At 41.4% G+C, this 26,424-nt stretch overlaps 1 protein-coding gene across 2 annotated transcripts in view; it reads left to right on the forward strand.

The window, feature by feature from the left end:
• Positions 1-16: 16 nt before the first annotated feature.
• Positions 17-26,424, forward strand: part of APOO (apolipoprotein O) — a 55,604-nt gene continuing 29,196 nt past the window's right edge. Inside the window, exons 1-3 of one of the 2 annotated variants that reach the window (XM_061137887.1) lie at positions 17-303; positions 5,210-5,313; positions 25,444-25,551. In XM_061137887.1, the coding sequence (XP_060993870.1) occupies positions 5,299-5,313; positions 25,444-25,551 (123 nt within the window). In that variant the 5' untranslated portion in view covers positions 17-303; positions 5,210-5,298. The remainder of the gene's footprint in view (positions 304-5,209; positions 5,314-25,443; positions 25,552-26,424) is intronic. The other variant, XM_061137888.1, reaches the window with a different exon arrangement.

Below are 26,424 nucleotides of genomic sequence, written 5' to 3' on the forward strand. Positions count from 1 at the left end.
CGCTTTCCCGCCGCCTAGCAACCGCCGGCGCAGGGGCGGAGCCTCCGGAAGGCGGGGCTTGCGTTCGCTCGCCGCCTGAGGCGCCACGCGCTGCAGTTCAACAACGCGGATTTCAGATTCCGGCTTCCGAGCTAAGCCTTGGCCGCACGGAATTGGCTGTACGGCCGTCACCCGCACCGCGGCCCATTTGCGGTCGGAAGAATCGGGCCCTAGCCGGCCGCCGTAGCCGCCTCTGTCTGTAGTGGGCGGGGCCAAGGCTGGGGTGACCCCGCCGGAGCTGCCGCTGCCAGCGACATGTTCAAGGTGAGAGAGTGGAGCCGGGTCACAGCTGTCACCGCCCCCTCCCGGCCGCCCGGAGCCCTCCCCGCGCTCTCGTGGGCCTCTCCGGGGACCAGGCCCGGCTCGTCCCGAGGTTTTTCCCGCCTCCGGGCCGGCTCCGTCCGGCCTCACTGTTCATTCAGAGGTCCGCGTGGAGCGAGCGGCTGCCGGGCGGAGGCGTGAGACCCGGGGTGGCTGGGTGGGGCCTTTTGGTTTGTGCTCTCGTGAATAAAACACTTAAAAATTTAAAGTACCCCTCAAAGTATCCACCCTCCGGCTGGTCGCCTCTTGGGTTCGTTAGAAAAGTTAGGCCACATCAGGGCACTGCGGGGTTCGGCTTTGGTTGCCTGGCAAGGTCAGGTTTCAGAACCTGCTGTATGAATGGGGGAGGGTCACCTTTGGAGAAGCTGCTGCAGGAAGTCGGAGAGGCTGGCCTGGGAAGGGCTGGATGAGAAGGAGCAACTGGAACTTCTCTCTCCCTCCCAGCAAACGTTATATAGTATGAACAAATTGACCTCCTCCTTTCCATTTTATGAACGCGTGTCCTTTGAAAGAAGTTGACTTTTACAGTGAAGACTGTCTCGAAAATCTGCATTTTAATATGAAGACATTGTTCTCCTTTAAAAAGAGTAAATGGTATTTGTATATCATGAAAAACAAATCACAGGCTATTAGGAAGGAGTCTACAAAATCGAGTCTTGAAGCAGTGCACTCATAAAATAGTGCTAATGAAATGTCAGAATTGTACTACTTATTTAAATGGTTTATGGCTTTGGGGGCATTAGGACAGAATAAAACCAGACCATGGATTTGGCCTTCCACTTGTGGCGTTGCCACTTTCCACCTGTGTGACCTTGGGCAAGTCACTTGGCCTTTCTGTGCCTGATTTCCTATTGGTGAAATTGGGGAACTAGCTTCTACCTTGTAGGGTTGTTATAAGGAATAAATACATTAGGTTTGAAGCACTTGGAAGAGGCCCTGGCACATAGGAGTGACATCTAAGTATTTGCTTTTATTTTGTTTACAGGCAGCTCACAGTTTAGTTAGGACAACAGAATACAAAAGCATCTTGCATTTATTTCATAAATTTGTGTTGAAACACGTGCTAGGAGTTTGGCTCAGTTTTAGGGTTGCAACAACTAAGGATATGCTATGATCAGTTTATATTATTAATGTACTGTGGTAGTAAAAAGAGTAGAATCTGTCTTACTAGGGGGTCTCAACCTGTGGATCTCGTTCCCTCAGAGGGTTTGTGAGTAGAATTCAGGGGTCCCTGAACTTTGAGGGAAAGTATAATCTTTTTCACTAATCTTCTGGTGAAGTTTAGCATTTCCTTCCGTTATGAATGTAGATAACTGTTTCAGTTATCCATTTTTGGATAATGACCTTAAAACCACAGTGATTTTTTAATTTCTCACCACCCTTAGGTTGGCTGGGCAGTTCTAAATTCAGCTGGTGGCTAGACTACAAGGTGGCCTTTCTCCCGTATCTGTGGACCTGGGGCCCGTCAGTATGGCTATCTTGGGCTTCCTCACATGGTTACTGGTTTCCAGGAAGGCTTGTCCTGAGGCATGAACACCTGCTTGCATCACATTTGCTGATGTCAAGACAAGTTACATGGCCAAGCCCAGAGTCAGTATGGTGGGGGACTACACAGAGCATAGATGTGAGGACATATGGTTCATTGGGAGCAATTCATTTAATAAGCTACTACAGCAACAAGCTACAGTAGTATTAGCAGTACCTGTCACCAGTCGAAGTCAATAGGACCAGTGCATGTCACAAACATTGTCATATCATATTATAGTTGTTGCAGATCTCCAAATATCATTTATATTCATCATTACATCAAAATTATAGTAGTTATAAGACTCACTGTTACATCTTATTTAATGAGCTAATAAAGAAACACATTACTGTATCAGATTTTTGGTCTTAAAAACAATTATACTGCACTGTAATTGGCATTTTACGCAATTAGAAGCATTTTTTGGAGAAGGGGTCCAAAGGGCTCATCAGACTGCCGAAGAGGTCTATGGCGCAAAAGAGCAAGGAAGCCCTGGGGACTTCAGACAAGGCAAGTTTTGAGAGACCGGAGTTCCTCAACTGATTGAGTTGGGGAACAGCAGCAGTGGTACTCCATTGGGAAGGTGCCACCAACTTAGTTCTGCTGTATCAAGGAAAAGATAAAGGGAGCTGAAATTGTTGAAATGTTTTTTTTTTTAGTAGAAAAGCTCCCAGCAAACCTTGGTGGATACCAAAATGTAAGGAGGAGGAAGAGGGGAGGCCAGAAATTTTTGAAAAGCAACTTTTGATAAGTAGGGGCATAAGAGTGATATTTAGAAAATGAAGAGAGGGAAGTTCAGGGATGTTAGTTCAGTCACTCAGTCGTGTCTGACTCTGCGACCCCGTGAACTGCAGCACGCCAGGCCTCTCTGTCTATCACCAACTCCCGGAGTCCACCCAAACCGATGTCCTTGAGTCGGTGATGCCATCCAACCATCTCATCCTCTGTCATCCCCTTCTCCTGCCCTCAATCTTTCCCAGCATCAGGGTCTTTTCTAAGGAGTCAGCTCTTCGCATCAGGTGGCCAAAGTATTGGAGTTTCGGCTTCAACATCAGTCCTTCCAATGAACACCCAGGACTGATTTCCTTTAGGATGGACTGGTTGGATCTCCTTGCATTCCAAGGGACTCTCAGGAGTCTTCTCCAACACCATAGTTCGAAAGCATCAATTCTTCAGCACTCAGCCTTCTTTATAGTCTAACTCTCACATCCATACATGACCACTTGAAAAGCCATAGCCTTGACTGGACGGACCTTTGTTGGCAAAGGGATGTCTCTGCTTTTTAATATACTGTTTAGGTTGGTCATAACTTTCCTTCCAAGGAGTAGATGCTTTCAATTTGGGAAAACCCAATGGCATAAACAGTAAGGAAAATTATCTCATAAAATCCAGAGGAAGGGTGGATTCCAGTGGGTCAACAATGCCTTCAAGGTCCCCATCTCTTTTCTTGGCTTTCTGCAGTAAGATTGGTTCCCCTTAAGTTTGCAAGATGACTACTAGTAACACACACTTTCTCATCCACTAGAGCAACAGAGGACAAAACTTCAGACTTGGATTACACTCTTCCTTCAATCTGATAGGTCAGCTTATGTCAGGTGTCTGCACCTTACCCAATAGCCAGTGCCGGGGGAATGGCATGACCTGATGGGCTTAGACAAAACAGAATCAGCTCAGGATGGGCCACTCTACCTTAGTCACCTGGGAGAGAAATGAATCCATGTACACAATGGGACACTGGAAACTGGATGTGCAACAGCAATGTCTGTTACAGAAAGATGAGTTAGATGGGTTTGGAGAAGTGTTCACTGATTTGGTCAGTTTGGTTGGAAGACTCATGATCTTTATACATGTAGGTTTACTGGTGGAAGTGAAAACTAGATTAATATGGGTTGGTGACTGAAAGATGAGTTAATGTGATTTAGAAGATTGACTGTCAAGGGAAGTAGGAAGAATATAGTAATTAGAGGGACATGTTTGGTCAAGATTTTAGAGTTGTTCTGTGGTTGTTGCAGTATTCAAGATTTGGCAGTGTTTATGGCCTCGGGAAAATTCCATAGACAGAGAAACCTGGCAGGCTACAGTCCGTGATGTCACAGAGAGTTGGACACGGCTGAGTGTGCATGCACGCAAACACACGCACCCCATGGCCTTGGGAAGAATGTAGAGAAGAAACTTACAAAAGAGAATCCCTCAGCTTTGAAAAGGAGGAGAGATAGTCCCTTCCACTTGTAAGATGGAAGGGAAAGAAGGATGGCAGTGATGATAGACCACTGCTTCTCAACTAGATGGTATCACCTGCCTTGGATATGTTTTAGAAACTTGGTTGGTTCTTCACATCTTTTTTATTAAAAAAAATTTTGGGGGGCATTCCATGTGACATGTGGGATCTTAGTTCCCCAAACAGGTTGAACCTGTGCCCCCTGCAGTGGAAGCATGGAGTCCTAACCACTCGACTGCCAGGGAAGTCCCTGTTCTTCACATCTTTTAGTTGTGTTGAACATTCATATGCTGAAATGTAATGCTTATAAATCTTTCCTTTTCGTTCTCCATTGTGTTACCATAAAATCAATATATTGGTCTCTTTTTTTGGACTTATATGTATAGGGCTTCCCAGGTGGCACTAGTGGTAAAGAACTCGCCTGTCAATGCAATGTGGGTTCGATCCCTGGGTCGGGAAGATTCCCTGAAGGAGGAAATGGCAACCTACTCCACTATTCTTGCCTGGAGAATCCCATGGACAGAGGAGCCTGATGGACTACAGTCCATAGGGTTGTAAAGAGTTGGACATACTGAAGCGACTTTAATATGCAAAACACATATGTGTAGGTGATGAATTTTACTTCAAGACACTGGGTTGGCCAACAAGTTTGAGTTTTTCTGCAATCTGGTATGGGAAAACCCTGAATGAACTTTTTGGCCAACCCAATAGCAGGAATTACTTAGAAAATAATTTGTCATAAATGTCAGTGTTGGGACTTCCCTGGTGGTCCAATGGTTAAGAATCTGCCTTGCAATGCAGAGGACATGGGTTCAATCCCTGGTTGGAGAACTAAGATCCCACATGCCTCAGAGGAATGAATCCCGCACACTGCAACTAGAGAGTCTGTGGCCCAAGAAGAAGATCCTGAGTGCTGCAACTAAGACCTCATGCAGACGAATAAATATATAAATAAACAAATATTTTTTAAAATGGAGGTGTCAAATCTAGTAGGTGAGGACCAGGCTCCTCAAACTTTAATGTGCATGCGACTCTTGTTAAAATGCAGATTCTGATCCAGGAGGTCTGGGTGGGGGCCTCAGAGTCTCCATTTTTTTTTTTGACAGGCTCCTGGGTGATTTAGATGCTGCTTGTCTCCTTTCACAATTTGAATAGCAAGAACTGAGGCAAATTGTGAAGTGAATGGCTTTTTTGCATGTGTGTTTTCCAGGTGAGTGATTTTATGAGCATGGTGAGATTTGGAAGAGGCATTGACCAAAGAGCAAGAAAGATAAGTTAGAGGCTTTGAGGGCCAGAGAACTGCTACTAGCCCTCTTTCATGATTGCAGCCTGGGAGTGGGGATGAGCAAATGGTAGGGACTGATCAGGTGTATCAGCTTGTGTCAGCTAGGACTGGAGGACAGAAGAGTTGATGATATAGGTGTTGATGGAAAAAGTAAAGTTTGTGTGGCTGGTTATGTGTATCAGTTCAGTTCAGTCTCTCAGTCGTGTCCGACTCTTTGCGACCTCATGGACTGCAGCACACCAGGCTTCCCTGTCCACCACCTCCCGGAGCTTGCTCAAACTCCTGTCCTTTGTGTCGGTGATGCCATATGTTATATGCATATACAATTAAAATATTGAAACTCTTAACCACTATTTTGGTTTAGCTATCCATCTTCAAGTCAGTAGGGGGCGCTGGTGGATTACAAAACACCTTTGAAAAGCTGCCCAGTATTTAGTGCTTTGGCTTCCCCTGTAGCTCATTTGGTAAAGAATCCGCCTGCAATGCCAGAGACGCAGGTTGGATCCCTGGGTCAGGAAGATCCCCTGGAGAAGAAAATGGCAACCCACTCCAGTATTTTTCCCTGGGAAATCCCATGGACAGAGGGGCCTGGCGGACTACAGTCCATGGGCTTGCAAAGAATCAGACACGACTTAAGTGACTAACACTTTCACTTTTTCCCAGTATTTACATTCTGTTGCAGGAAGCAGGTTTTCCAGGTGCTGCTGCCAGAAGCTTGAATATTGACTTCATACACCCAGTCTCCAGATTCATGTTACTAGATTTCATTCATTGCACTTATGTCTATCATAGTTAGTTCATCTATGAGTTGAGCACTCTACTGTACCTTGCCAGGTGTAAATGAAACAACCCATTTTTTTTTTAACCTGGGAGAGAATCCCCAAATTTGGCCACATAGCAGAATTATTTGTGAGACAGTCTCCAAGTTGCTGCTCATGGATCTGATTGAGTTTTTAAGTGAGGTATAGGAACCTCTAGTTTTGTAAAAGCCCCTCAGGTGACTGTGAAACCTAGGTTTTAGGAGCTCATGATGTGATCAGTGGCACAGATAGGGATAGTTCATTTGGATGCACTGGGACAAGTGCTCTGATGTAAGAGTCAGGGAAATGTAGAGCAGTAGTTCTCAACCTTGACTGCATGTTAGACTCACCCGGGTAGTTTTATAAAAATTTTATCTATTTTTATTTTTGGCTGCCTTGGGTCTTTGTTGCTGCGCAAGGGCTTTCTCCAGTTGCGGAGATTGTTGCTGCGCAAGGGCTTTCTCCAGTTGCGGAGATCCGAGGCTTCTTATGGAGCACAGGCTTCCGTAGTGCAGGCTTTGGTATTTGTGACTCATGAGCTTAGTTGCCCCAAGCATGTGGGATCTTCCCAGATCAGGGATCAGATCTGTGTCCCCTGCATTGGCAGGTGGATTCTTAACCACTGGACAACCAGGGAAGCCCTCACTGGTTAGTTTTTTATAAGTCCCTGTGCCCAGACTGCACTGGACCAATGCCATCAGAATCTCTGGGGTTGAGCTCTAGGTGTCTAGTTTGTAGGGCGTGTAGCCAAACTTGAGAAGTACTGACTTAGAGGAACAAGCACCAGCAGGGGGCATCAGGAGACTTGGTAGAGGAGAACATGCTCTAGTCCTGGTCTTTTAAACAGGGCAGACAAGGTTGAAAGAGCCTTCTTAAGCAGAGAAAAAGCTCATGCAAGGACACAAGTGAGAGTTCAGTGCCAGGATAAAACCTTGGGCTTCACCATGTTACCTGGGGTGAGATACTAAAGTTTTCTGTAGCTTTGTCCTCATCTGTAAAAGAAGGATAGGCCTAATTGCAACATGGGACTTCCCTGGTAATCCAGTGGTTAAGACTCCGTGCTTCCAATGCAGGGGGCTCAAGTTCAGTCCTTGGTCAGGTAACTAAGATTCCACATGCCAGTTGGTGCAGCACCCTTGCCCCCCCTCCACCCCCTGCAAAAGACTAGTACCAACCTTAAATTGTTGTGTGGATTTAAATTAACTCAGACCCAGAGTTTAGCACAGCGTTTGGTACAAAGTAAGTGCTCTGTAGACATGAGCTCTTAATATCTTTTAGTTGGGGTCTTGTATAGGAGGCTGCTATGATAGTGTTATGGTGATGCACAGTCTTGGGACTTTCCAAAATTATTTTTTAATGTCAAAACTTGGTATTTGATTGGATGTGGCAGAGTTGAGAGAAGGAGAATTTCAGGATGCTGCCCAGGCTTTTGGCTTGGAAAATTGAGTGGCTGTTAGAACTATTGAGTGAGATGGGAAAGTGGAAGAAGGCTGAGTTTGGCTTGAAAGAGATGATAACTTGCTTTTGAACAGGTTGGACTTGTAGAAGTTTCTGTGGACATTAGAGGTGGTAATCAGTTAACATGGAAGTAATCAGTTAACATGGAACCCAGGAGGGTGGAGTTTTCCTGAGAAGAGATGTGGGCTGAAGGTAAAGTAATCATCAAATGCCTCAAGGGCCAGAAGATAGCCTAGTGAGAGCTGGTCTATGTCACTTCCTTCCTGTAGGACGGAGATGTGACCTGTACTCAGAGCTCACTGCTCAGAGGGGCCTGAGGTGACCGTATCCTTGGCTCTAAGGTGTTATTACCTCGCATATGCTTTGACTGTTCGGTCTTGATGTAATGCCTTTATTGCCTGTCTTTCTGAAATCAATTTTCTTACCATGAATAGTATGTTACTAGTATAAACTGAGGGGAGAATTACACTGATAAAAGGAAAAAGAAAATCCTCAGTGAATACATTTTGCTCACATAGAAATGTATTTACATGCAGAACTAACTGAATATTCTTCCTTTCTTACCCTTCAAAGATGTTGGGTGGTCGGATCACAAAGGAGAAGGAAAAACTGCTGTGTACCACAGGCTGCAGTCAGAAAGCACAGGCTCAGGTTCTGGTTGTGTTTCTGGTTTCTGGCTGAGCAACTTTAGTGAGGTTTCTTTATCTCCCCAAGTCCCCTTATCAGGGCGCTGTGCGGACAGTAACAGGCCCCCCATATGGCACGGGACTGTGGGAAGGTTTAGATGCAGTAACATACGTAGGAAGAACAGTAAACTGCCAAATACTAAACGAATGTAAGGTACTTTTGATGCCTTTTGCATCATACCTGTCCACCAAAATGATCTCGAGTTTCAGGTTAGCACTGTCGACCTAGGACTATAAAAAGTAGCTCAAACTTGAGTAAATTCACTTCTCATTTGGAACTGAATTCTGCTCAGGACACTGTACCACTCTTCCCAATGACTTTGAAAATGCAAATAGCTTCTCATGTGCAGCTAACACTGGAAGAAGAGAAGGAGGAAGTAGATGAATTATACCCTAAAAGAACGGGGAGCAGAGACAAAATGGGGAACAGTAGATAATGCACTTGACATTTATGATAAATTTATTGCCCCATGAGACCTATGCATATTTACTGACTTTTTATGATTTAAAGGTTTAATGTTTTAATTACATGTATATATACTCCACACCCATGTCCTTTCTAGGCTAGCTGGGACTTCTTACAGCCTGAGAAATGAACTTTGATACTTGTTTGTACAGTACATTTAAAATTACTGCAAGTAGTTAGATGCACAAGAAATCTCTGTAGCAGTGATACATACCTATTTCAAAAACTTGAGAATTAACTTATAATATGACAGGAAAGTACCAAAAGATTTTTTTCAATGAAGGAATTAGAAGAGTTTGTATCAGTTGATTTTCCCCAGTAATGTTAAAGTGGAAATTTATAGTTAGTGCATACAACATGAAACTTCATATGGATATTTTCAGGGAGGAAAAAAACTCAGTCTCGAGATATATTTTAGAATTTGGAAACTACTTGTTTTTCACTTTTGCTGCATGGCCTCATGCCAGTTTTATTAGAAACCTTGAACTGCCAATTTCTTAATGTGGATTTCAAAACTTGCTTCATTGTACACTAAAACTTGTAGAAGGAGGAATTTAGAGCAAGGGTTGTCTAGTTTTCATTATGCTGACAGCCTATAACTTTGAATATTAAACTGTGTTTTCATGATAGTAGCATTATACACAGTAAGTTGTATTTTGAATGAATATTCTTCTAAAGGCACTTTAAATACAGCCACCCTCTGTCTTCCTACTTCTTTCTCACTCTTTGAAGCAAGCGGTTTGTTTTGTTCCAGGCCCTCGCTGGCTCCAACTTAAGGACGTCTTTGTTTGGTTGGGTGAGGATGAGGAGGCCTCTGTGGGAGCTAGAGACAGGTTTACAAGTACGTGTTCACTGCTTTAGTTGGGGCACGGACACAGTGGTTTCTTTTTTGCAGATGTTCGTATTCATTCCTTTGAACAGTCTTTTAAAATAGAATATATGAAAACAATAAAGGTTCGTTTTTCTTTTTTCCCCCACTCTGTAGATGTCAGTCTTGTGAAATAACAGCTTGCTTTTCTTGTGCTTGCTGAAATGAATCTCCTTTCCCATTAAAGGTGCTGCTTCATGTGTCATTTGATGACATGGGTTAAACTGGTGAGTGAGCAGGTGAACACCAAGTGATAGGAGGACTCCAACGAGTTTCCTAAATCGTTTGCTAATGGCTTACCTCACTTGGCAAATATTGACACTGAGTCTGTTGGTAGAGTCACATGGTTCGGGAGCACTGTTAAAAGTTGCTGTGTTTAGTCCAAATATTGACTTTTCCTGTTTTTGTTCCTTATTTTCGCAGAGATTTTCGTTATGAATCTAGACGGTCATCAGCTGATTTGAGCCTTGCACATGAATTTTTTTTTTACAAAAGAATTTTGCAGTTTCCTTTTCTTTGAAGAATAAAAAGCCTGTGAATAACTGAGATGAGGTTAGGGCAGTTGTCAGTGAGTTCAACATTCTCTGTGCACACAGTGGTCTGTTAGGAAACAAAACCTGGGTGTAGATAGACTTGACTTTGACAGAATACCTCTTCCTCTTAGAAGATGGAAATCCTTTTAGTTGTTAGGAAATGTAGAAGCATTTGAAAGGCAAGTCTTGAAGTCAATATTCCCTTATGTGGTTTTTTTTTTTTTGCTGCCTATATTTCCTTAACTTAGAAAAGATTGAATGGATCTTGGGATGCCATTCGGGTTTAGGTAAGCACTGTTAAATTTCTGTCTGAATGAGGAAGTTCAGAATAAATTTGCTACATGATAAATTATATGTCATCTTTGTTCCAAGGCTGTGAAACCAGTACAGCCCAACCAGATGACTCAAAACCTGCTCGAATGAACAATTATCTCACTCTTTGGCTCTGAGGTTTCCTTCCTGTTTATCAGACAAGTTTATTTATTTTTTGTGTGTGTGAATTCAACAAAATTCTGTAACTATTTTAAAAGATCAAACAATTGCAGATGAAACATATTTGCTTTGCTTTGCTGACCTAATTTTGTGGTGAATTCTGCCCTCCAATGATAAAATAGAAGGTGGTTTTCTGGAAAAAAAAATGTTAATCTTGAAAACAGCCTTGGTGTTTTTCTTCCCTTATCTCTTTAGATCACAGTGTGTTTATAGTGGATGAGGAGGAACTAGGAAATATCAGTTACCCCAGCACAAAATTAACAGAATTCAGAGTTTCTCATAAGATAGTTCTATGTTTGTCATAGTTGGAAGACAGTTTTTCTTTTCGTTGGTTAAAGTCTGAACTCTTAAAATACTGACTTTATAGTCCCTTCACTGTGAAACAGATCGAAATGATTGTGGTTTGTCTTGTTGAAGTGTAAGGGCTCCCAGATTTCTACGTGCAAATGAGGGCCTGTCAAAATAGTCATTATTAAGAGGACAGATTTAATTACCTTGTCAATACATTTCTTCCAAACATGCCGTCACTGATCAGTATATTTATTCCAGAAATGTCATCTGATCAAAACATTTTATCCTTTTTCATTTGGAATTACCATCACATTTTCTGGCAGATTGTTTAGAATATCCTCAGGATCCAGCCATTTTTGTTTCTTTCATGTTATAAAATTAATATGCATTGCAAAAACTTCAGGATATTCATTTAATTCTAAAGAATCATCCTTAATCCCACCACCTGTATATAACCACTGTCATATCTTTTTCAGACTCATTTCTGGGCATACTTATATAGACATCCTTAGTTTGATATTTTCAAAAACCTCACAAATCCCCCACCCCTTTTTAAAAAATCTAATTTATTTCATTTTCTAATCTGCTTTTATTTAAGATATATTGAGACGTTTTCTTACAGTCTTAAAATTTGATGTGAAGGCATTTAGAAATGAAAGCTGTATGATCACATAATGAAAGTAAATTTCCTTTATTAATTTGTTATATAAATAGTTACGGTAAGTTCTGATATGATCTATCAAGGTTACTACTTTGGAGAGAAAAAAACTTATTTTTGAGGAGGAAAAGGTATACTGTATTTTTTTCTGATTGCTTTTTTTGGTGTTTACCACTTAATCATTTTTCTTAAGTTCCATACTTTTTAATTATGGTGATAAAACTCATATAACATAAAATTTACCATCTTAACCATTTTTAAGTGTATTGTTCAAGTGTATTACATATATTCACATTGTTGTGGACAAGATTTTCATGTTACCAAACCAAAGCTCTGTACCCATTCAACAACAACTCCACATTTTCTTCCCTACAGCCACTGGTAACCACCATTTTGCTTTCTGTTTCTATGAATTTGACTACTTTAGATGCTTCATATAGATTAAATCATACAGTATTTATCTTTGTGACTAACTTATTTCACTTAATGTTCTAATATTCCATTGTATGTATATATGGCATTTGCTTAGCCATTTATCTGTCCACGGACAGTTGGGTGACTTTTCACCTTTTATTTGTTGTAAATAATGCTGCTATGAACTTGGGTGTGCAAATACATCCTTGAGGCCCTGCTTTCAATTCTTTTCCATTTATATCCAGGAGGGGAATTGATGGATCATACAGTAATTCTGCTTTTAATTTTTTGAAGAGTTTCCATGTTGTTTTCCTTAGTGATTGTACCATTTTATAATCCCACCAATAATGAATGCACAAGGGCTCCAGTTTCTCTCTTCTCCAGCATTTTTATTTTCTGTTTTTTTTTTTCATAGTAGCCATCCTGAGGGGTATGAGGTGAGAAAATACCTATTTGAAAAATTGTGTAAATCATGCTAAAATAACTTTTCCTTGTAAAAAGTCAAACAGTACAGTTATGATAATTATCTGTTTTCCATCATCTGCATCCCTCTAATCCTCTTCTCAGAGAAAGCCTCTGTTACAGGTTTGGTGTGTGACCCTCCAGATTAGGAGGGATTGCTGTATCAAATGTAGGTACTGTACTGAATGCTTATTATGGGGGGAGGCATATTCTTTTGATGTTTGGAGAATGCAGACTCATTTAGTTTCTCTTTATTTTTTTATTCAGTTTATGGCACATTACAAAGGACAGCAATGCAGCCTGATTTGGGCAAAATTGTTTATTGTTTTCATCATTTTGTTTTACCCTAAATTCTTTTACATAATCTATTTTTTGTTTTATGTTCTTCTTTTAGAACATGAATAACCTCAAAAGTATTGTCAGTTTTCATAGACATAAAAAAAAATCCCTATCAGATCTTTCCCTCTTAAACAACTGGAAAGAATCAAATTAAAAGCATTTTGTTTTTAAGTGAAAAATGCTTTCAGATGGAAATTTTTGCAGGAAAAGTTGATTGAAGATCAAAGAAGTAGTGTAACATTTAGGGAGAAAATACATAATTGTGCCTCATTTCCTATAAGTATAGGAATATCTAATTTTAAATGGCATTTACTTTTAAAATGTTCCCAAATACCATTTATTTTCCACCCACAGTGATAGATACAAAAGTGATGTTATCCAATAACTTTGGAAATAGCTGCACATTTTAGTGTACAGGTTATGTGACAGCTAGTTATATAATAGCTAAAATGGGCAGTAATTAAAGCATTAGATTTATTTATACAGTTTTGATACCAGGTTATTTATTTTGAGTAGATTATCGTTGAAACCCATCTGATCTTGAGATTAAAAGAGAGCTTCTGGATTGAGAATGCTGATATGTAAAAGTCATGGTTTATGGTTGCTTGTATTTGTTCCATCTAGAGATTGTAGCTGTTGTTGTTTAGACAATCAGTTGTGTCTGACTTTTTATGACCCCGTGGATTGTAGCCCACCAGATTCCTCTGTCTATGGGATTTCCCAGGCAAGAGCACTGGACTGGGTGGCCATTTCCTTCTCCAAGGGATCTTCCTGATCCAGGGGTCCAACCCAGGTCTCCTGCTTGGCAGGCCGATTCTTTACCACTGAGCCACATGGGAAGCCCATAGATTGTAGCTAATTATGAGTATAACTGAAAAGATTGTAGTGTGGTGTGAGAAATCATCCTTATGATCCAAACCTTTGTTTCTTTTGTTACTCTTTACAGAGACTGCTCCTAGTGACACTGAGTCTTAACATCAATCGGTTGGGTGACTTTGCTTTTAAAAAAAGGAAGGAAGACAGGAAGGCAGGCAGAAACTTTCTGATTGTTGATTCTGCTTTCTCTCTATGGTTGTTCCCCAGATTTCCAGTTTTGGTACCTTATTCCTTTTTCTATGTTACTCCTGTCCTTTGTCTGGTAATGCACTTATCACAAGTGGCGTAATTATTTGTTTTCCAAACTATTAGATTGTGGGAGCAGTGACCGCATCTTATTGTCTTTGAAATCTGTTTTCACTGTTTCATTAAAGAATTGCTTTGATGTTGTCTTGTGTGTGGCTTGGTAAGGCCATTAAAGGATGTAGGGAAACTCAGAGAAAAAGAGCTTTTTGGAAAAAGAGAACTCATTATGAGGTAGCAATTGAAAAACCTGATGGGGATGTCCATGGGGAGTTAGACAACCAAGCTGAGGCTTAGGGAGTGACCAGGCCTCAGAATTGGCCTACTGATTTGGGTATCAGTAGCATAGAATGGGAGTTGAAGACTTAGATTTAATGAGGTTGTGCTGGAGTGGAAGAAGAGGATTAAGTACTACTCTGACTCATCAACCTTGAAGAGATGGGCAGACAAAGAGAAGGCCCATATAGAGATCGGTGGAGTGCCCTACAAAGCTTAGAGAATGGAGCTAGAGCAGAATCTTAGAAACTAAAGGAAGAGAGAGTTTGGTGGAGGGGTCACCAGTTTCAGGGCACAACTGAGATGCCAGGTATCCTTTGAAGTTTAGTTACTGGGAGGTCATCGGTGGCCTGGGAAAGGCCACTTTTAGATATCTTGAGTAGTGAGGGGAGGAGGGAATAAATAGAGAAAGGAGGCGGAATCTGTCTTTCTAACTTTGTGTTGACATATACATACAGGAAAGTGCACAGATCACAAGAAATTTTTGCGAACAAACTGTACTGGTATATCTTGTACTCGAGAAACCTTCAGGGCCCTTCTAAGTTACTCCCCAGCTCACTAAGGATATCCACTGTTCTGTCTTCTAACCAGTGGACAATAGATAGAGGACTAGGAGAGGGTATTGTGTTGTGTTTAAGATGGGAAAGATTTTCTTGAATGTAAATAAATCCCATAACTTCTCTAGTGGTTGGCCAGTCACTGTTTCTTTTTATGTTTGGGACAATTTTCATTTCATCCTTTCAAGTGTTTTTGAAAGTAAGTACGATTCAGTGTTTTTACAAACTTAAGTTGAATAATTGTTCCTCAAGCATCTGCTTTTGGAATAGTGGTTTTCTAAACTTGACTGATCGTGGGAATAGATTCTTGGGACTCTCTTAGGTTTACTGAGTCAGACACTCTGGGGGAAGGCATTGGAATCTGTGAGTCTAAAAAAAATTCCCGGGTGATTCTGAAACCTTTTATGTTACACAGTCCTGGTACACAGCACCTTTTATTGAAAAGGAAACTGGTGTGTGTATGTATACTTACAGAAATACACACTCATATATGTGTATATATATTTTAAATTTATATATATGTATAGATATTTAAATTTATTTTATTGACCTATAGTTGATTTACAGTGTTGTGTTAGGAAATTGGCATATATTTTTAGTGGAAATTCTAGTAAAATAATAGATCTGTAATGGTGGGAGAATAAAAGTATTACTCTTCTTAATAATGAGAGAGACTATATGCTATGTTTTCCATAAAATTGATAAAGCAAATTGTCAGGGTTTTGAGCCCCACTGCTCCTGAGCATCCTTGAATAATTCTGAGGATGACTGATTCAGCTTGAGATTTTTATGTGTCCCTAAAGCAGTCTGTTTAGTCAAAGCTATGGTTTTTCCAATAGTCATGTACAGATGTGAGAGTTGGATCATAAAGAAGGCTGAGTGCCAAAAAATTGATGCTTTCGAACTGTGGTACGGGAGAAGACTCTTGAGAATCCCTTGGACTGCGAGGAGATGAAACCAGTCAGTATTAAAGAAAATCCACCCTGAATATTCATTGGAAGGACTGTTGCTGAACCTGAAGCTCCAATACTTTGGCCACCTGATGCAAAGAGCCGACTCATTAGAAAAGACCCCGATGCTGGGAAAGATTGATGGCAAGAGGAGAAGGGAGCAGCAGAGGATGAGATGGTTAGATAACATCACCCACTCAGTGGACATGAATCTGAGCAAATTCTGGGAGATGGTGAAGGACAGGGAAGCCTGGGGTGCTGCAGTCCATGGGGTCACAAGGAGCCGGATACAACTTAGCGACTGAACAGCAACAACATGGCAGTTTTCGTGGGACACAATCAGAAAGTTGTCCTGGAGCTAGAGTTCTGGACAGTACACTTTTATTTGCAAAACAAGGACAGTTTAGCCTCTGGGTATCCACTGTGATCTGAGTGTGAACTCACGTGATTAATATCTTAGTTAACTGTGTACAGCAATCTGCCCTTGCTGCTAGTGCTGAAGGCTAAACTCAGTCTTATGCCTGAGTCTTAAAAAAATTTTTTTTTAAGTTATAACTTGAGTTTCTTTGAGTTAACTCTAATAAGCTTCCTCTAAACTCTCAGGGACCATGTTTGCTTAAGTGTCGTATCATGGTGTGCATGCGTGTGTTTGCTTCAGTTGTCTGACTCTTTGCAACTCTATGGACCATAGCCTGCCAGGCTCTTCTGTCCATGCGATTCTACAGGCAAGAATACTGGAGTAGGTTGCTGTGCCCTCCCCCAGGAGATCTTCTTGACCCAGGGATACAACCTGTGTCTCTTATGTCTCCTGCACTAGCAGGTGGTTTCCTTACCACTAGTGCTACCTGGGAAACCCATGGTAACTGATGTGGAATAGATAGGTAAAAAATATTTATTTTAAAATGAAATTCTAGTTGACCTCTTCCAATTGTTATATCTTATATAACACTACTTCCCTAGCCTGATTTGTTTTTGTTCTTGTCAGTCCTTGATGAGCTCCAGTGGAGAGAGTAAGAAGTGGAAGCCTTTTAAACAGTGGTGGCCTGCTCTTTTACAATATTTCCTGTTAGGGCCCCATCCAACCAACTGCCAATCCTGGTGCTCAATTTGCATTGACAATCAAGTGCTCTGTGGACTATGTAAAACAAAAGTTGAGAGACAAAGAGAGTCCACATGTCTAAGATAGAGGATATACCTTGATAAGCACAGCATATAAGATGTATTCTTAGGGAATATAGTCAGAAAGAAAGAGGGTTTAACCACATGAGCCAGAGAACTCCATGACACTCCCTCTGAAGTTTGCAAACTCAGGGTCACCAGCTGACCTGTTTCCCCTATGACTATGGGTCTCTTACAGCTACCTTTAAAATCTCAAGGAAGCCAATACATTGGTTTCCTTAATTTGAGACCTTCAACTAGCTGAGTTCCAGGAGGAGTGTCTAGTGACTGAAGGGCACAATACAGAGGATAGGCTGGACCTAAAGCAGTGCAGCCTTTGGATCTAGTTAGTCCTATGGCTGTAGCTTAGCACTCATTGAAGATACAGAGTGGACTTGACTTTGAACTACCAAACCAGACTCTTCTAATTCAAGGTAGAGAATGTTTAATCGGCTCTTCAGTTCAGTTCAGTCGCTCAGTCGTGTCTGACTCTTTGTGACCCCATGAACTGCAGCATGCCAGGCCTCCCTGTCCATAACCAACTCCTGGAGTTCACCCAAACCCATGTCCATCAAGTTGGTGATGCCATCCAACCATCTCATCCTCTGTCGTCCCCTTCTCCTCCTGCCCTCAATCTTTCCCAGCATCAGGGTCTTTTCTAATGAGTCAGCTCTTCGCATCAGGTGACCAAAGTATTGGAGTATTAGCTTAAACATCAGTCCTTCCAATGAACACCCAGGACTGACTTCCTTTAGGATGGACTGGTTGGATTTCCTTGCAGTCCAAGGGACTCTCAAGAGTCTTCTCCAACACCACAGTTCAAAAGCATCAATTCTTCGGCACTCAGCTTTCTTTATAGTCCATCTCTCACATCCATACATGACCACTGGAAAAACCATAGCCTTGACTGGACGGACCTTTGTTGGCAAAGTAATGTCTCTGCTTTTTAATATGCTGTCTAGGTTGGTCATAACTTTCCTTCCAAGGAGTAAGCGTCTTTTAATTTCATGGCTGCAGTCACCATCTGCAGTGATTTTGGAGCCCAAGAAAATAAAATCAGCCACTGTTTCCACTGTTTCCCCATCGATTTGCCATGACGTGATGGGAGCAGATGCCATGATCTTAGTTTTCTGAATGTTGAGCTTTAAGCCAACTTTTTCACTCTCCTCTTTCACTTTCATCAAGAGGCTCTTTAGTTCTTCACTTTCTGCCATAAGGGTGGTGTCATCTGCATATCTGTGGTTACTGATATTTCTCCCGGCAATCTTGATTCCAGCTTATGCTTCCTCCAGCCCAGCATTTCTCATGATGTACTCTGCATAGAAGTTAAATAAGCAGGGTGACAATATACAGCCTTGACGTACTCCTTTCCTGATTTGGAACCCATCTGTTGTTCCATGTCCAGTTCTAACTGTTGCTTCCTGACCTGCATACAGGTTTCTCAAGATGCAGGTCAGGTGGTCTGGTATTCCCATCTCTTTCAGAATTTTCCACAGTTTGTTGTGATCCACACAGTGAAAGGCTTTGGCATAGTCAATAAAGCAGAAATAGATGTTTTTCTGGAACTCTCTTGCTTTTTCGATGATCCAGCGGATGTTGGCAGTTTGATCTATGGTTCCTCTGCCTTTTCTAAAACCAGCTTGAACATCTGGAAGTTCACGTTCACATATTGCTGAAGCCTGGATTCGAGAATTTTGAGCATTACTTTATTAGCATGTGAGGTGAGTGCAATTGTGCAGTAGTTTGAGCATTCTTTGAGATTGCCTTTCTTTGGGATAGGAATGAAAACTGACCTTTTCCAGTCCTGTGGCCACTGCTGAGTTTTCCGGTCTTGTTTTTGCTGACTGTAATCAGCTCTTAGAAGGTGCATATATACCCAGTTTCTGAGCCAAGCCATCTACCCTGGGTGGAGAGTGAGCCTGGCAAACAAGGAAAGATTCTCAAAGACTGTCACTTGGGACAGTGAGTGCTCAGGCCATGGGTAAACGTAGTCTAGAGATCCTAGCCCCTCACCAGAAGAGGTCCACCAGTGATCTCACTTCCCAGGAGGTATTTTTAGTCTGGTTGTACCATGATGGCTCAGGATCCCTCATGGAGAGAGAACACCTTTGTGTTCATGTCTCACAGGGCAGCATAACAGGAGTGCCCATGAAGAAAAGGTCACAAAGCCAGCACTTTAGTTATTATGACCCAGTTGGTTAAATCTTTCTCGAGGACATCAGACTTCCAGAGTCATATTCTTTTTCTTCATTGGGGAGATAAAAGATTAAAGAAGATTCTTCTTTGCTCCTTTTATTGCCCTCACACTTTCCTGGGGTGATTTCTGCCCATTTTAACAGACTTTCCTTTGTAAATCCTGATATTGAGTGGCTTAACCCAAACAGTTAATATGAGCTCTGACAAATTGTGATAGCCCACCATTGAGAATCTCCATTTTGATAACGTCCGGTCAAGCCGGATGGAGTAGTCTCTCACCAAGAGGAGCCCTCTTTGATACCAGAAAAGAAAATAAACCACCCAAGATGCTGGGTAGTGAATCAGCATCAGACTTCTCTGCCTGTGGATTCTTTACCCAGGCTCTTCCTGTGAGTTTCCACTGCACAGGTCAATACAACCAGGTGTGTGGCTGACTCATTGCTGAGAATGACCGTTGACCTGCAGTCTCCACCCATATTTTGGCATAAACCTGACATGATTTAGGTGTGTATGAATTTTTTTTTTAACATACAATTTATACACATTGAGATGCACAGATTGTAAGATATACGGATTGTAATGTGAGCTTTGACAAATGTATACACCTTCTGTAACTCTCACCCAGTCAAGATATTGATCATTTCTGTCACTGCAGGAAGTCCCGTTGTGCCCCTTCTCCACAAGTCTACCCCACACACACTTCACCTCCCAAGCATTGTTGTTGTTGTTCAGTTCCTAAGTCGTGTCTGACTCTTTGTGACTCCATGGACTGTGGGATGCCAAGCTCCTCTGTCCTCCACTATCTCCCGGAGTTTGCTCAAACTCATTCCATTGAATTGATGATGCCATCCAACCATCTCATCCACTGTCTCCTCCTCCTCCTGCCCTCAATCTTTCCCAGCATCAGGGTGTTTTCCAAAGAGTCAGCTCTTCACATCACGTGGCCAAAGTATTGGAACTTCAGCTTCAACATCAGTCCTTCCAGTGAATATTCAGGGTTGATTTTCTTTAGGATTGAGTGGTTTCATTTCCTTGCAGTCCAAGGGACTCTCAAGAGTCTTCTCCAGCACCACAGTTCAAAAGCATCAATTCTTTGGTGCTCAGCCTTCTCTATGGTCCAACTCTCACATCTGTACATGACAACTGGAAAAACCATAGCTTTGACTATAGGGACCTTTGTCGGCAAAGTGATGTCTCTATATTTTAATATGCTGTCTAGGTTTGTCACAGCTTTTCTTCCAAGGAGCAAGTGTCTTGTAATTTTGTGGCTGCTGTCACCGTCCACAGTGATTTTGGAGCCCAGGAAAATAAAATCTGTCAATGTCTCTACTTTTTCCCTTCTAATTGCTATGAAGTGATGGGACCAGATGCCATGATCTTAGTTTTTTGGATGTTGGGTTTTAAGCCAGCTCTTTCACTCTTCTCTTTCACCCTCATCAAGAGGCTCTTTAGTTCCTCTTCACTTTCTGCCATTAGAGTGTTATCATCTACATATCTAAGGTTGTTGATATTTCTTCTAGCACTCTTGATTCTAGCCTGGGATTCATCTAGCCTGGAATTTCACATGATATACTCTGCATAGAAGTTAAGTAAACAGGGTGACAGTGTAAAGCCTTGTCATACTCCTTTCTCAAATTTGAGTCAGTCTGTTGTTCCATGTCTAGTTCTAACTGTTGCTTCTTGACCTGCACACAGGTTTCTCAGGTGACAGTTATTGACTGTGCTAATTTCTATCACTGCATATTAGGACTAAGGCCACAGATTTTAAAGCGTAAAGATTTCCTTAAAATCTGAATGGTGAGAAATATCAGGAAATAATATTTAATCAAGTAAATTGGCACTTCTCAAGGCAGGAGGAGGCCTCCGAGGAGACTTGTGAGCGTCTGGACACATTTTTGACTTATGGCTGGGAGGGGTTGCACTGGTGTCTAGTGAGTACAGGCCAGGATGCTGCTGTGCCCCCTACAGTGCACAGAACAGCCTCCCAACAGAGAATGATCCAACTCAAAATGTCAACATTGCTGAGACTGAGCAACCCTGAAGTAAACCTCTGCAGAGAGAATTGTGGCCCTGGGGAGTGTTAATTTCTGGATGGCCCAGGTCTCTGGGGATGAGGTTTTTTGTTGTTGTAATTTGTTGAGAGCCTGCAGTAAACTGAAAGGGCAACTGCAGGAGAGAGCTTTCTTAAGTGCTACCACCCTTGGGGCCACAGTTCCTGCTGTGGAATGGGAGGGAAGGTAGGCTTAGGTCCGGAGAGGCTGACAGGAGAAGAGGGAGATAAAGAAAACAACTTGGGCAATAAAAGGGTAGGCTTAGCATAATAAAACTAGAAAAATGGGCAGGAGTGGGGAAAAGTAGAGATTAATGACTCCTAGGCACAGCAGATAAGAATCTGCCTGCCAATGCAGGAGACTCGGGTTCAATTCCTCGTCTGGGAGAATCCCACATACTGCAGAGCAGCTAAGCCTGTGTGCCACAACTCCTGAGCCTATGCCCTAGAGCCCTGAAACTGCAACTTCCGAGCCTGTGTGCTTTAGTGCTTGTGCTCCACGACAAGAGAAGCCACTGCAATGAGAAGCTCCTGCTTCGCTGCAGCTAGAGAAACCCCACACAAAGCAATGAAGACCTAGCACAGCCAAAATAAATAAGTAAATTTTAAAAAAGTTAATGACACCTAAAGTACAAGCAGCAGAATAAAAAATAAACAAGTGAGACTACATCAAACTGAAAAACCTCTGCACAGCAAAAAAAACCATCAACAAAGTGAAGAGACAACCTATGGAATGGAAAAAAATGTTTGCATACCATGCATCTGATAAAGGGTTGATACCTAATATATAGAAAGAACACATACAACTCAGTAGCAAGAAACCAAATAACCAAGTTAAAAAATGGGCAAAGGACCTGAAGAGACATTTCTCCAAATATGATATGCAAAAGGCCAGAAGATACTTAAAAGGATGTTCGGCATCACAAGTCATTAGGAAAATGCAAATTAAAACCACAGTGAAATATCACCTCACTTCTATTAAAATGGCCGTCATGAAAAAGACAAGAGATGAATGCTGGCATAGATGTGGAAAAAAGGGAACCGTTGTGCACTGTTGGTGGGACTGTAAATTGATACGGCTACTATGGAAAACAGTGTAGAGATTCTTCAAAAAGGACTAGCAACAGAACTATCATGTGCTCCAGCAATTCCACTTCTAGGACTATATCCAAGGGACACAAAAACACAAACTCAAAAAGGTATCTGCACCCCCATGTTCATAGCGTTATTTATAATAGCCAAGACAAGGAAACAATCTAAGTGTCTATTGATAGATGAGTAAATAAAGAAATGTATGTATATTGTGCACACACACACATACATATATATAAAATGGAATTTTGTTCAGCCATAAAAATGAAATCCTACCATTTGTGACAACACGGATGGACCTTAAAGGCATTATCCTAAGTGAAATAAGACGGAAAGACAAATATTATGTGATCTCACTTATAAATGGAATCTAAAAACAAATAAAAAACCCTAGCTCATAGAAGAGATCAGAATTCTGGTTATGATAGGTGGAGGATGGGAGGAGGGGGAATCGAAGGAAGGTGGTCAAAAGGTACAAACCTTTGGCTATAAGATAAATAAGTACTAGGCATGTAAGGTACAACATAGTGACTATAGATTACAGTGATGTACAATATAGAGGAGAGTTGTTAAGAGTCTTAATCCTAAGAGTTCTCATCAAAAGGAGAAAATTTTTTTCTTTTTCTTTTTGTCATGTATGAGAAGATGGACATTAGCTGAACTTGTAATTGTTTCACAATATATGCAAATTAACCATGTGGTACACAAACTTAGGCAGCAATGTGTGCCAGTTACTTCTCAGTAGAACTGGAAAAATGCATATAAATTCCAGCAAAATGTTAAATTTAAAAAGTAAATGAGTTGAGATTGAAAATAAAAGATGAAAGTGAGTGAGATTAATCATTAAGAACATAAAAGTAGAAATCTGAATGAAAAAACAGTAGAAAGCCTTCTACTGAAATTTGAGATGAAATATGTGAAAAGTAGGGAGGATTAATGATTGAAGCAGAAATCAAGAATTTAAAAGGTCAACACAAGGCATTGTATCAAATGAGGAGGAAATAGGGGTCAGCATGAACCCAGAATGCTTGGATGAGGAAGTGGGAAAGGGATGAGGCACCAACTGTTGCTGGTAAGAAGGGGAATTGAACAAAGTTGGGGTGGGGCCAGTCAGCTGGCTCAGTGGAAAGTCCCCTGTATTCAGCAGTGTTGTCAGTAGTCTGAACAGACCCAGAGGGCAGAGAGCACTGAGTTGGCACCTCCAGATACCAGCAGCCTGATAGGCCATCTCCTGGGGAGTGGGGAGGGGCATACTGTCAGAGTGGCTCACTAACCTTTATCCTGAAAGCAAAAGAAATTATTAGTGGCAGTATTGCCTGGAAATTAATACCTTTCAAGTATTCTACTTAATGCTTTGGGGTGTAGTCATTATTTTTAAAACCAGTTTAAGTAATAACCATTTCTTTTTTAAAAAATAGCTTCCAGCTCTTTGTTTGCTTCTGAGATATGGGAATTTCCTTTTGTGTGTGTGTGTGTGACTCCAGGCATAAATTTCAACAGACCTTTGAGGTTTTAACTGGCACTATATGCTTTGTGAGTATTTCTGAGTAGCCTAGTCTTTCACATTACCGGCATTGCAAATCTCAGGAATAGGATTTCCATGATGCTAAATCATGCCTGAGTAGTTAGAACAGGTCAATCACTCATTTACTTTTTGCCTGTCTTCTGTCCCTTCATGCAGGCAGAAACTATTCTTGAGCATTTTTTATGTGTTAAGCACTGTTGTAGGCATGAGGAATACAGGGTGAGAGACAGCCCCATCCTGAAAGGGCTTCTAGTTTGGGAGGGAGAACTTCATAGTCATAAATAAATGGATAAATAAGACAAGAAAAGCAATCAACTTCCATGCTCTTGGGCAATTGTACAGAAAGCAAAGCAAGTGTAGAACATTCTAGGTGGAGGAACCAGCATGAATGAACCCATAAAGCTGGAAAACAGCATGGGAAGAATGCAGGAGTCCAAGTTTTATGGGGAAAGGCAGAGTGACTGATGAAGAAGGTGGTTGGGGTCAGATCATAAATGGGCCTCTTAGACTCACATAAAAGTCCTAGGTAATAAATACCAAAGGATCTCAAATACGGGTAGTACTCAGGTTTGCAGTTTAGAAGGATCATTCTTTTGCAGTGCGGTGGTTTGAGTCATCAGAGGGCCAGGTGAACAGTTAGAATTAAGCTGTTGAAACAATCCAGGAAAGAAACAAGGGCCCAAGGGGAGAAGAAAAGAGGAGAGAGTAAATTAAGTTCTTTTAACAGGCAGAATTAACAGGACTTAATAACCAATAGGATGCGGGGTAGTGGAGATAACCTTAGAACTTCTGATTGGGTTGTCTAGTTGGAGGGTGGCACCATTCCTGAGAGAAAAAGTAGCTGAAGAGGGGGCATTTCTGGTGGAAAGATTCAAGATGGTCAAGTGCTGTGTATTAATTTTTTAAATGTATTATTTTTTAAAACTTTTCTTGATTCTACAGCACACATTCACCTATCAGGCCTCATAGAGACTTGGAGGCACAATCAAGATCCTGATGAGCTGGTTTTGGGTGTGTTTGGTGGTGGGAGCTTGTGTCCCATCCAGGTGGAAATGTCCAGAAGTAATAGGATAAGTGAGTTGGGAGCTCAGAAGAAAACTCTGGCCTGGAATTGCATATCTGGGAGTCACTGGCTTTGTGTTGAAGCCATGGGCATGAGTGACCCGGTCAGGGAGAGCAGGACACAGAAAGAGTGTGAGTTTGGGAACAGAGATTGGGGGAGAGCAGCTCTGGGTAGGAATGGAAAGCGAGAGCTGCTGAACATTTCATTCTTAGAATTAAAGAAAGGATCTTCACTCTGTTCAATGAATCAATTGGTGAGATCATTAAAAACTCCTTCCCCTGTTAGTAATGTGTGTGCGCGCGCGCGCGCGTGTGTGTGTGTGTGTGTGTGGTGTGTCATTTATTTTACTTAAAAGGCTAAGTAGAAAACTCAGAAACTACTACTGTCTTTTGGAAATGAAGATAAAGATGACTTGGAATTTTGAGTGCATGAGAACATGTTTTTTAGGTTCTGACTTCCATAAAACTTCAAGAATGCATTTATTTCCCATAATGCACAATAAGCCTTTTGGAGCAGAAGTGGCTGAGGTTGCAAGTGTGCCCAAGTTACACACCTTCAGTTTGGAGAATTGGGAGAAGGCTTAAATTGCTTCTGTGTTTCAGGTAATTCAGAGGTTCGTGGGGCCGGCCAGCCTGAGCCTGCTCACCTTCAAGGTCTATGCATCATCAAAAAAGGACTCACCTCACAAAGATACTGTGAAGGTTAATGAGGTAATATGTTGTGATATATTTTGAATATCTGATAGAGTTACTATGGGGAGGATACAAATTGACTATCAGGAAGCTATAACAATTTGGAAGATGTTTAAAAGGAGGAAATATATTTCCTTATAGTTTGTTTTTATATGTGGAATGCTGCTCACTATGGCTTTTTCAACTTTAATTAATGGTACTTAGCTAAGGGCATAATTAAGGAATATTTCTTACATTTTTACTGGGGAAACTGCTCTATCCCAGTAGATTGTAAACACAAGTCACTTCTAAGTGATCTTCCTGCTTCTAGACTGCTTATTAAGCCAAGAAAACATTCACATTTTTCCTTCTCCTAAGCAATTAAAGACCAGGGCTCATCCTGCTTCTTGGCTGGATTAGAGGCTTGTAAGTAGATGCTTAATAAATACTGAATATATAAAATGAGAAATCATCTCTCCATTGTTTACATTCCTTTTTGTCTCTGCTTCCCACTGATTATTTTGGCTATTTCGTTTCTTTTGAAACTAAAATACTCTGTGTAAAGTATCATAAATATCTACCTTCAGTCATGATCAGGGTTACTTGAATGGTGTTTACATAAAGCTGGATAGCTTAATTTTTTGCCCTTTACTCTCTTCTTCTCAGGCCTTGGGACAATGGCATCTTTGCGGGTGAAGAAGGCAGCCCATGGTGGCTCTGAAACATTTCTTCTCTGCCTGGGGGACAAACCTGCTCTCCTGCTTTCGTTAGCATTAGACTGATCATTAGAAGATGACTAGGCTAGGTTAGACTAGAACTAAGTCTAGACTGACTCTTCAGTTACTCTCAGGCTTTTTTTTCCTATCCCACCTCCCACCCACCCTTTAGAGTAATAGAATCCTTTTTTTCAAA

This window comes from Dama dama, chromosome X (genome assembly GCF_033118175.1).
Source record: "Dama dama isolate Ldn47 chromosome X, ASM3311817v1, whole genome shotgun sequence".
Lineage (NCBI taxonomy): Eukaryota > Metazoa > Chordata > Mammalia > Artiodactyla > Cervidae > Dama > Dama dama.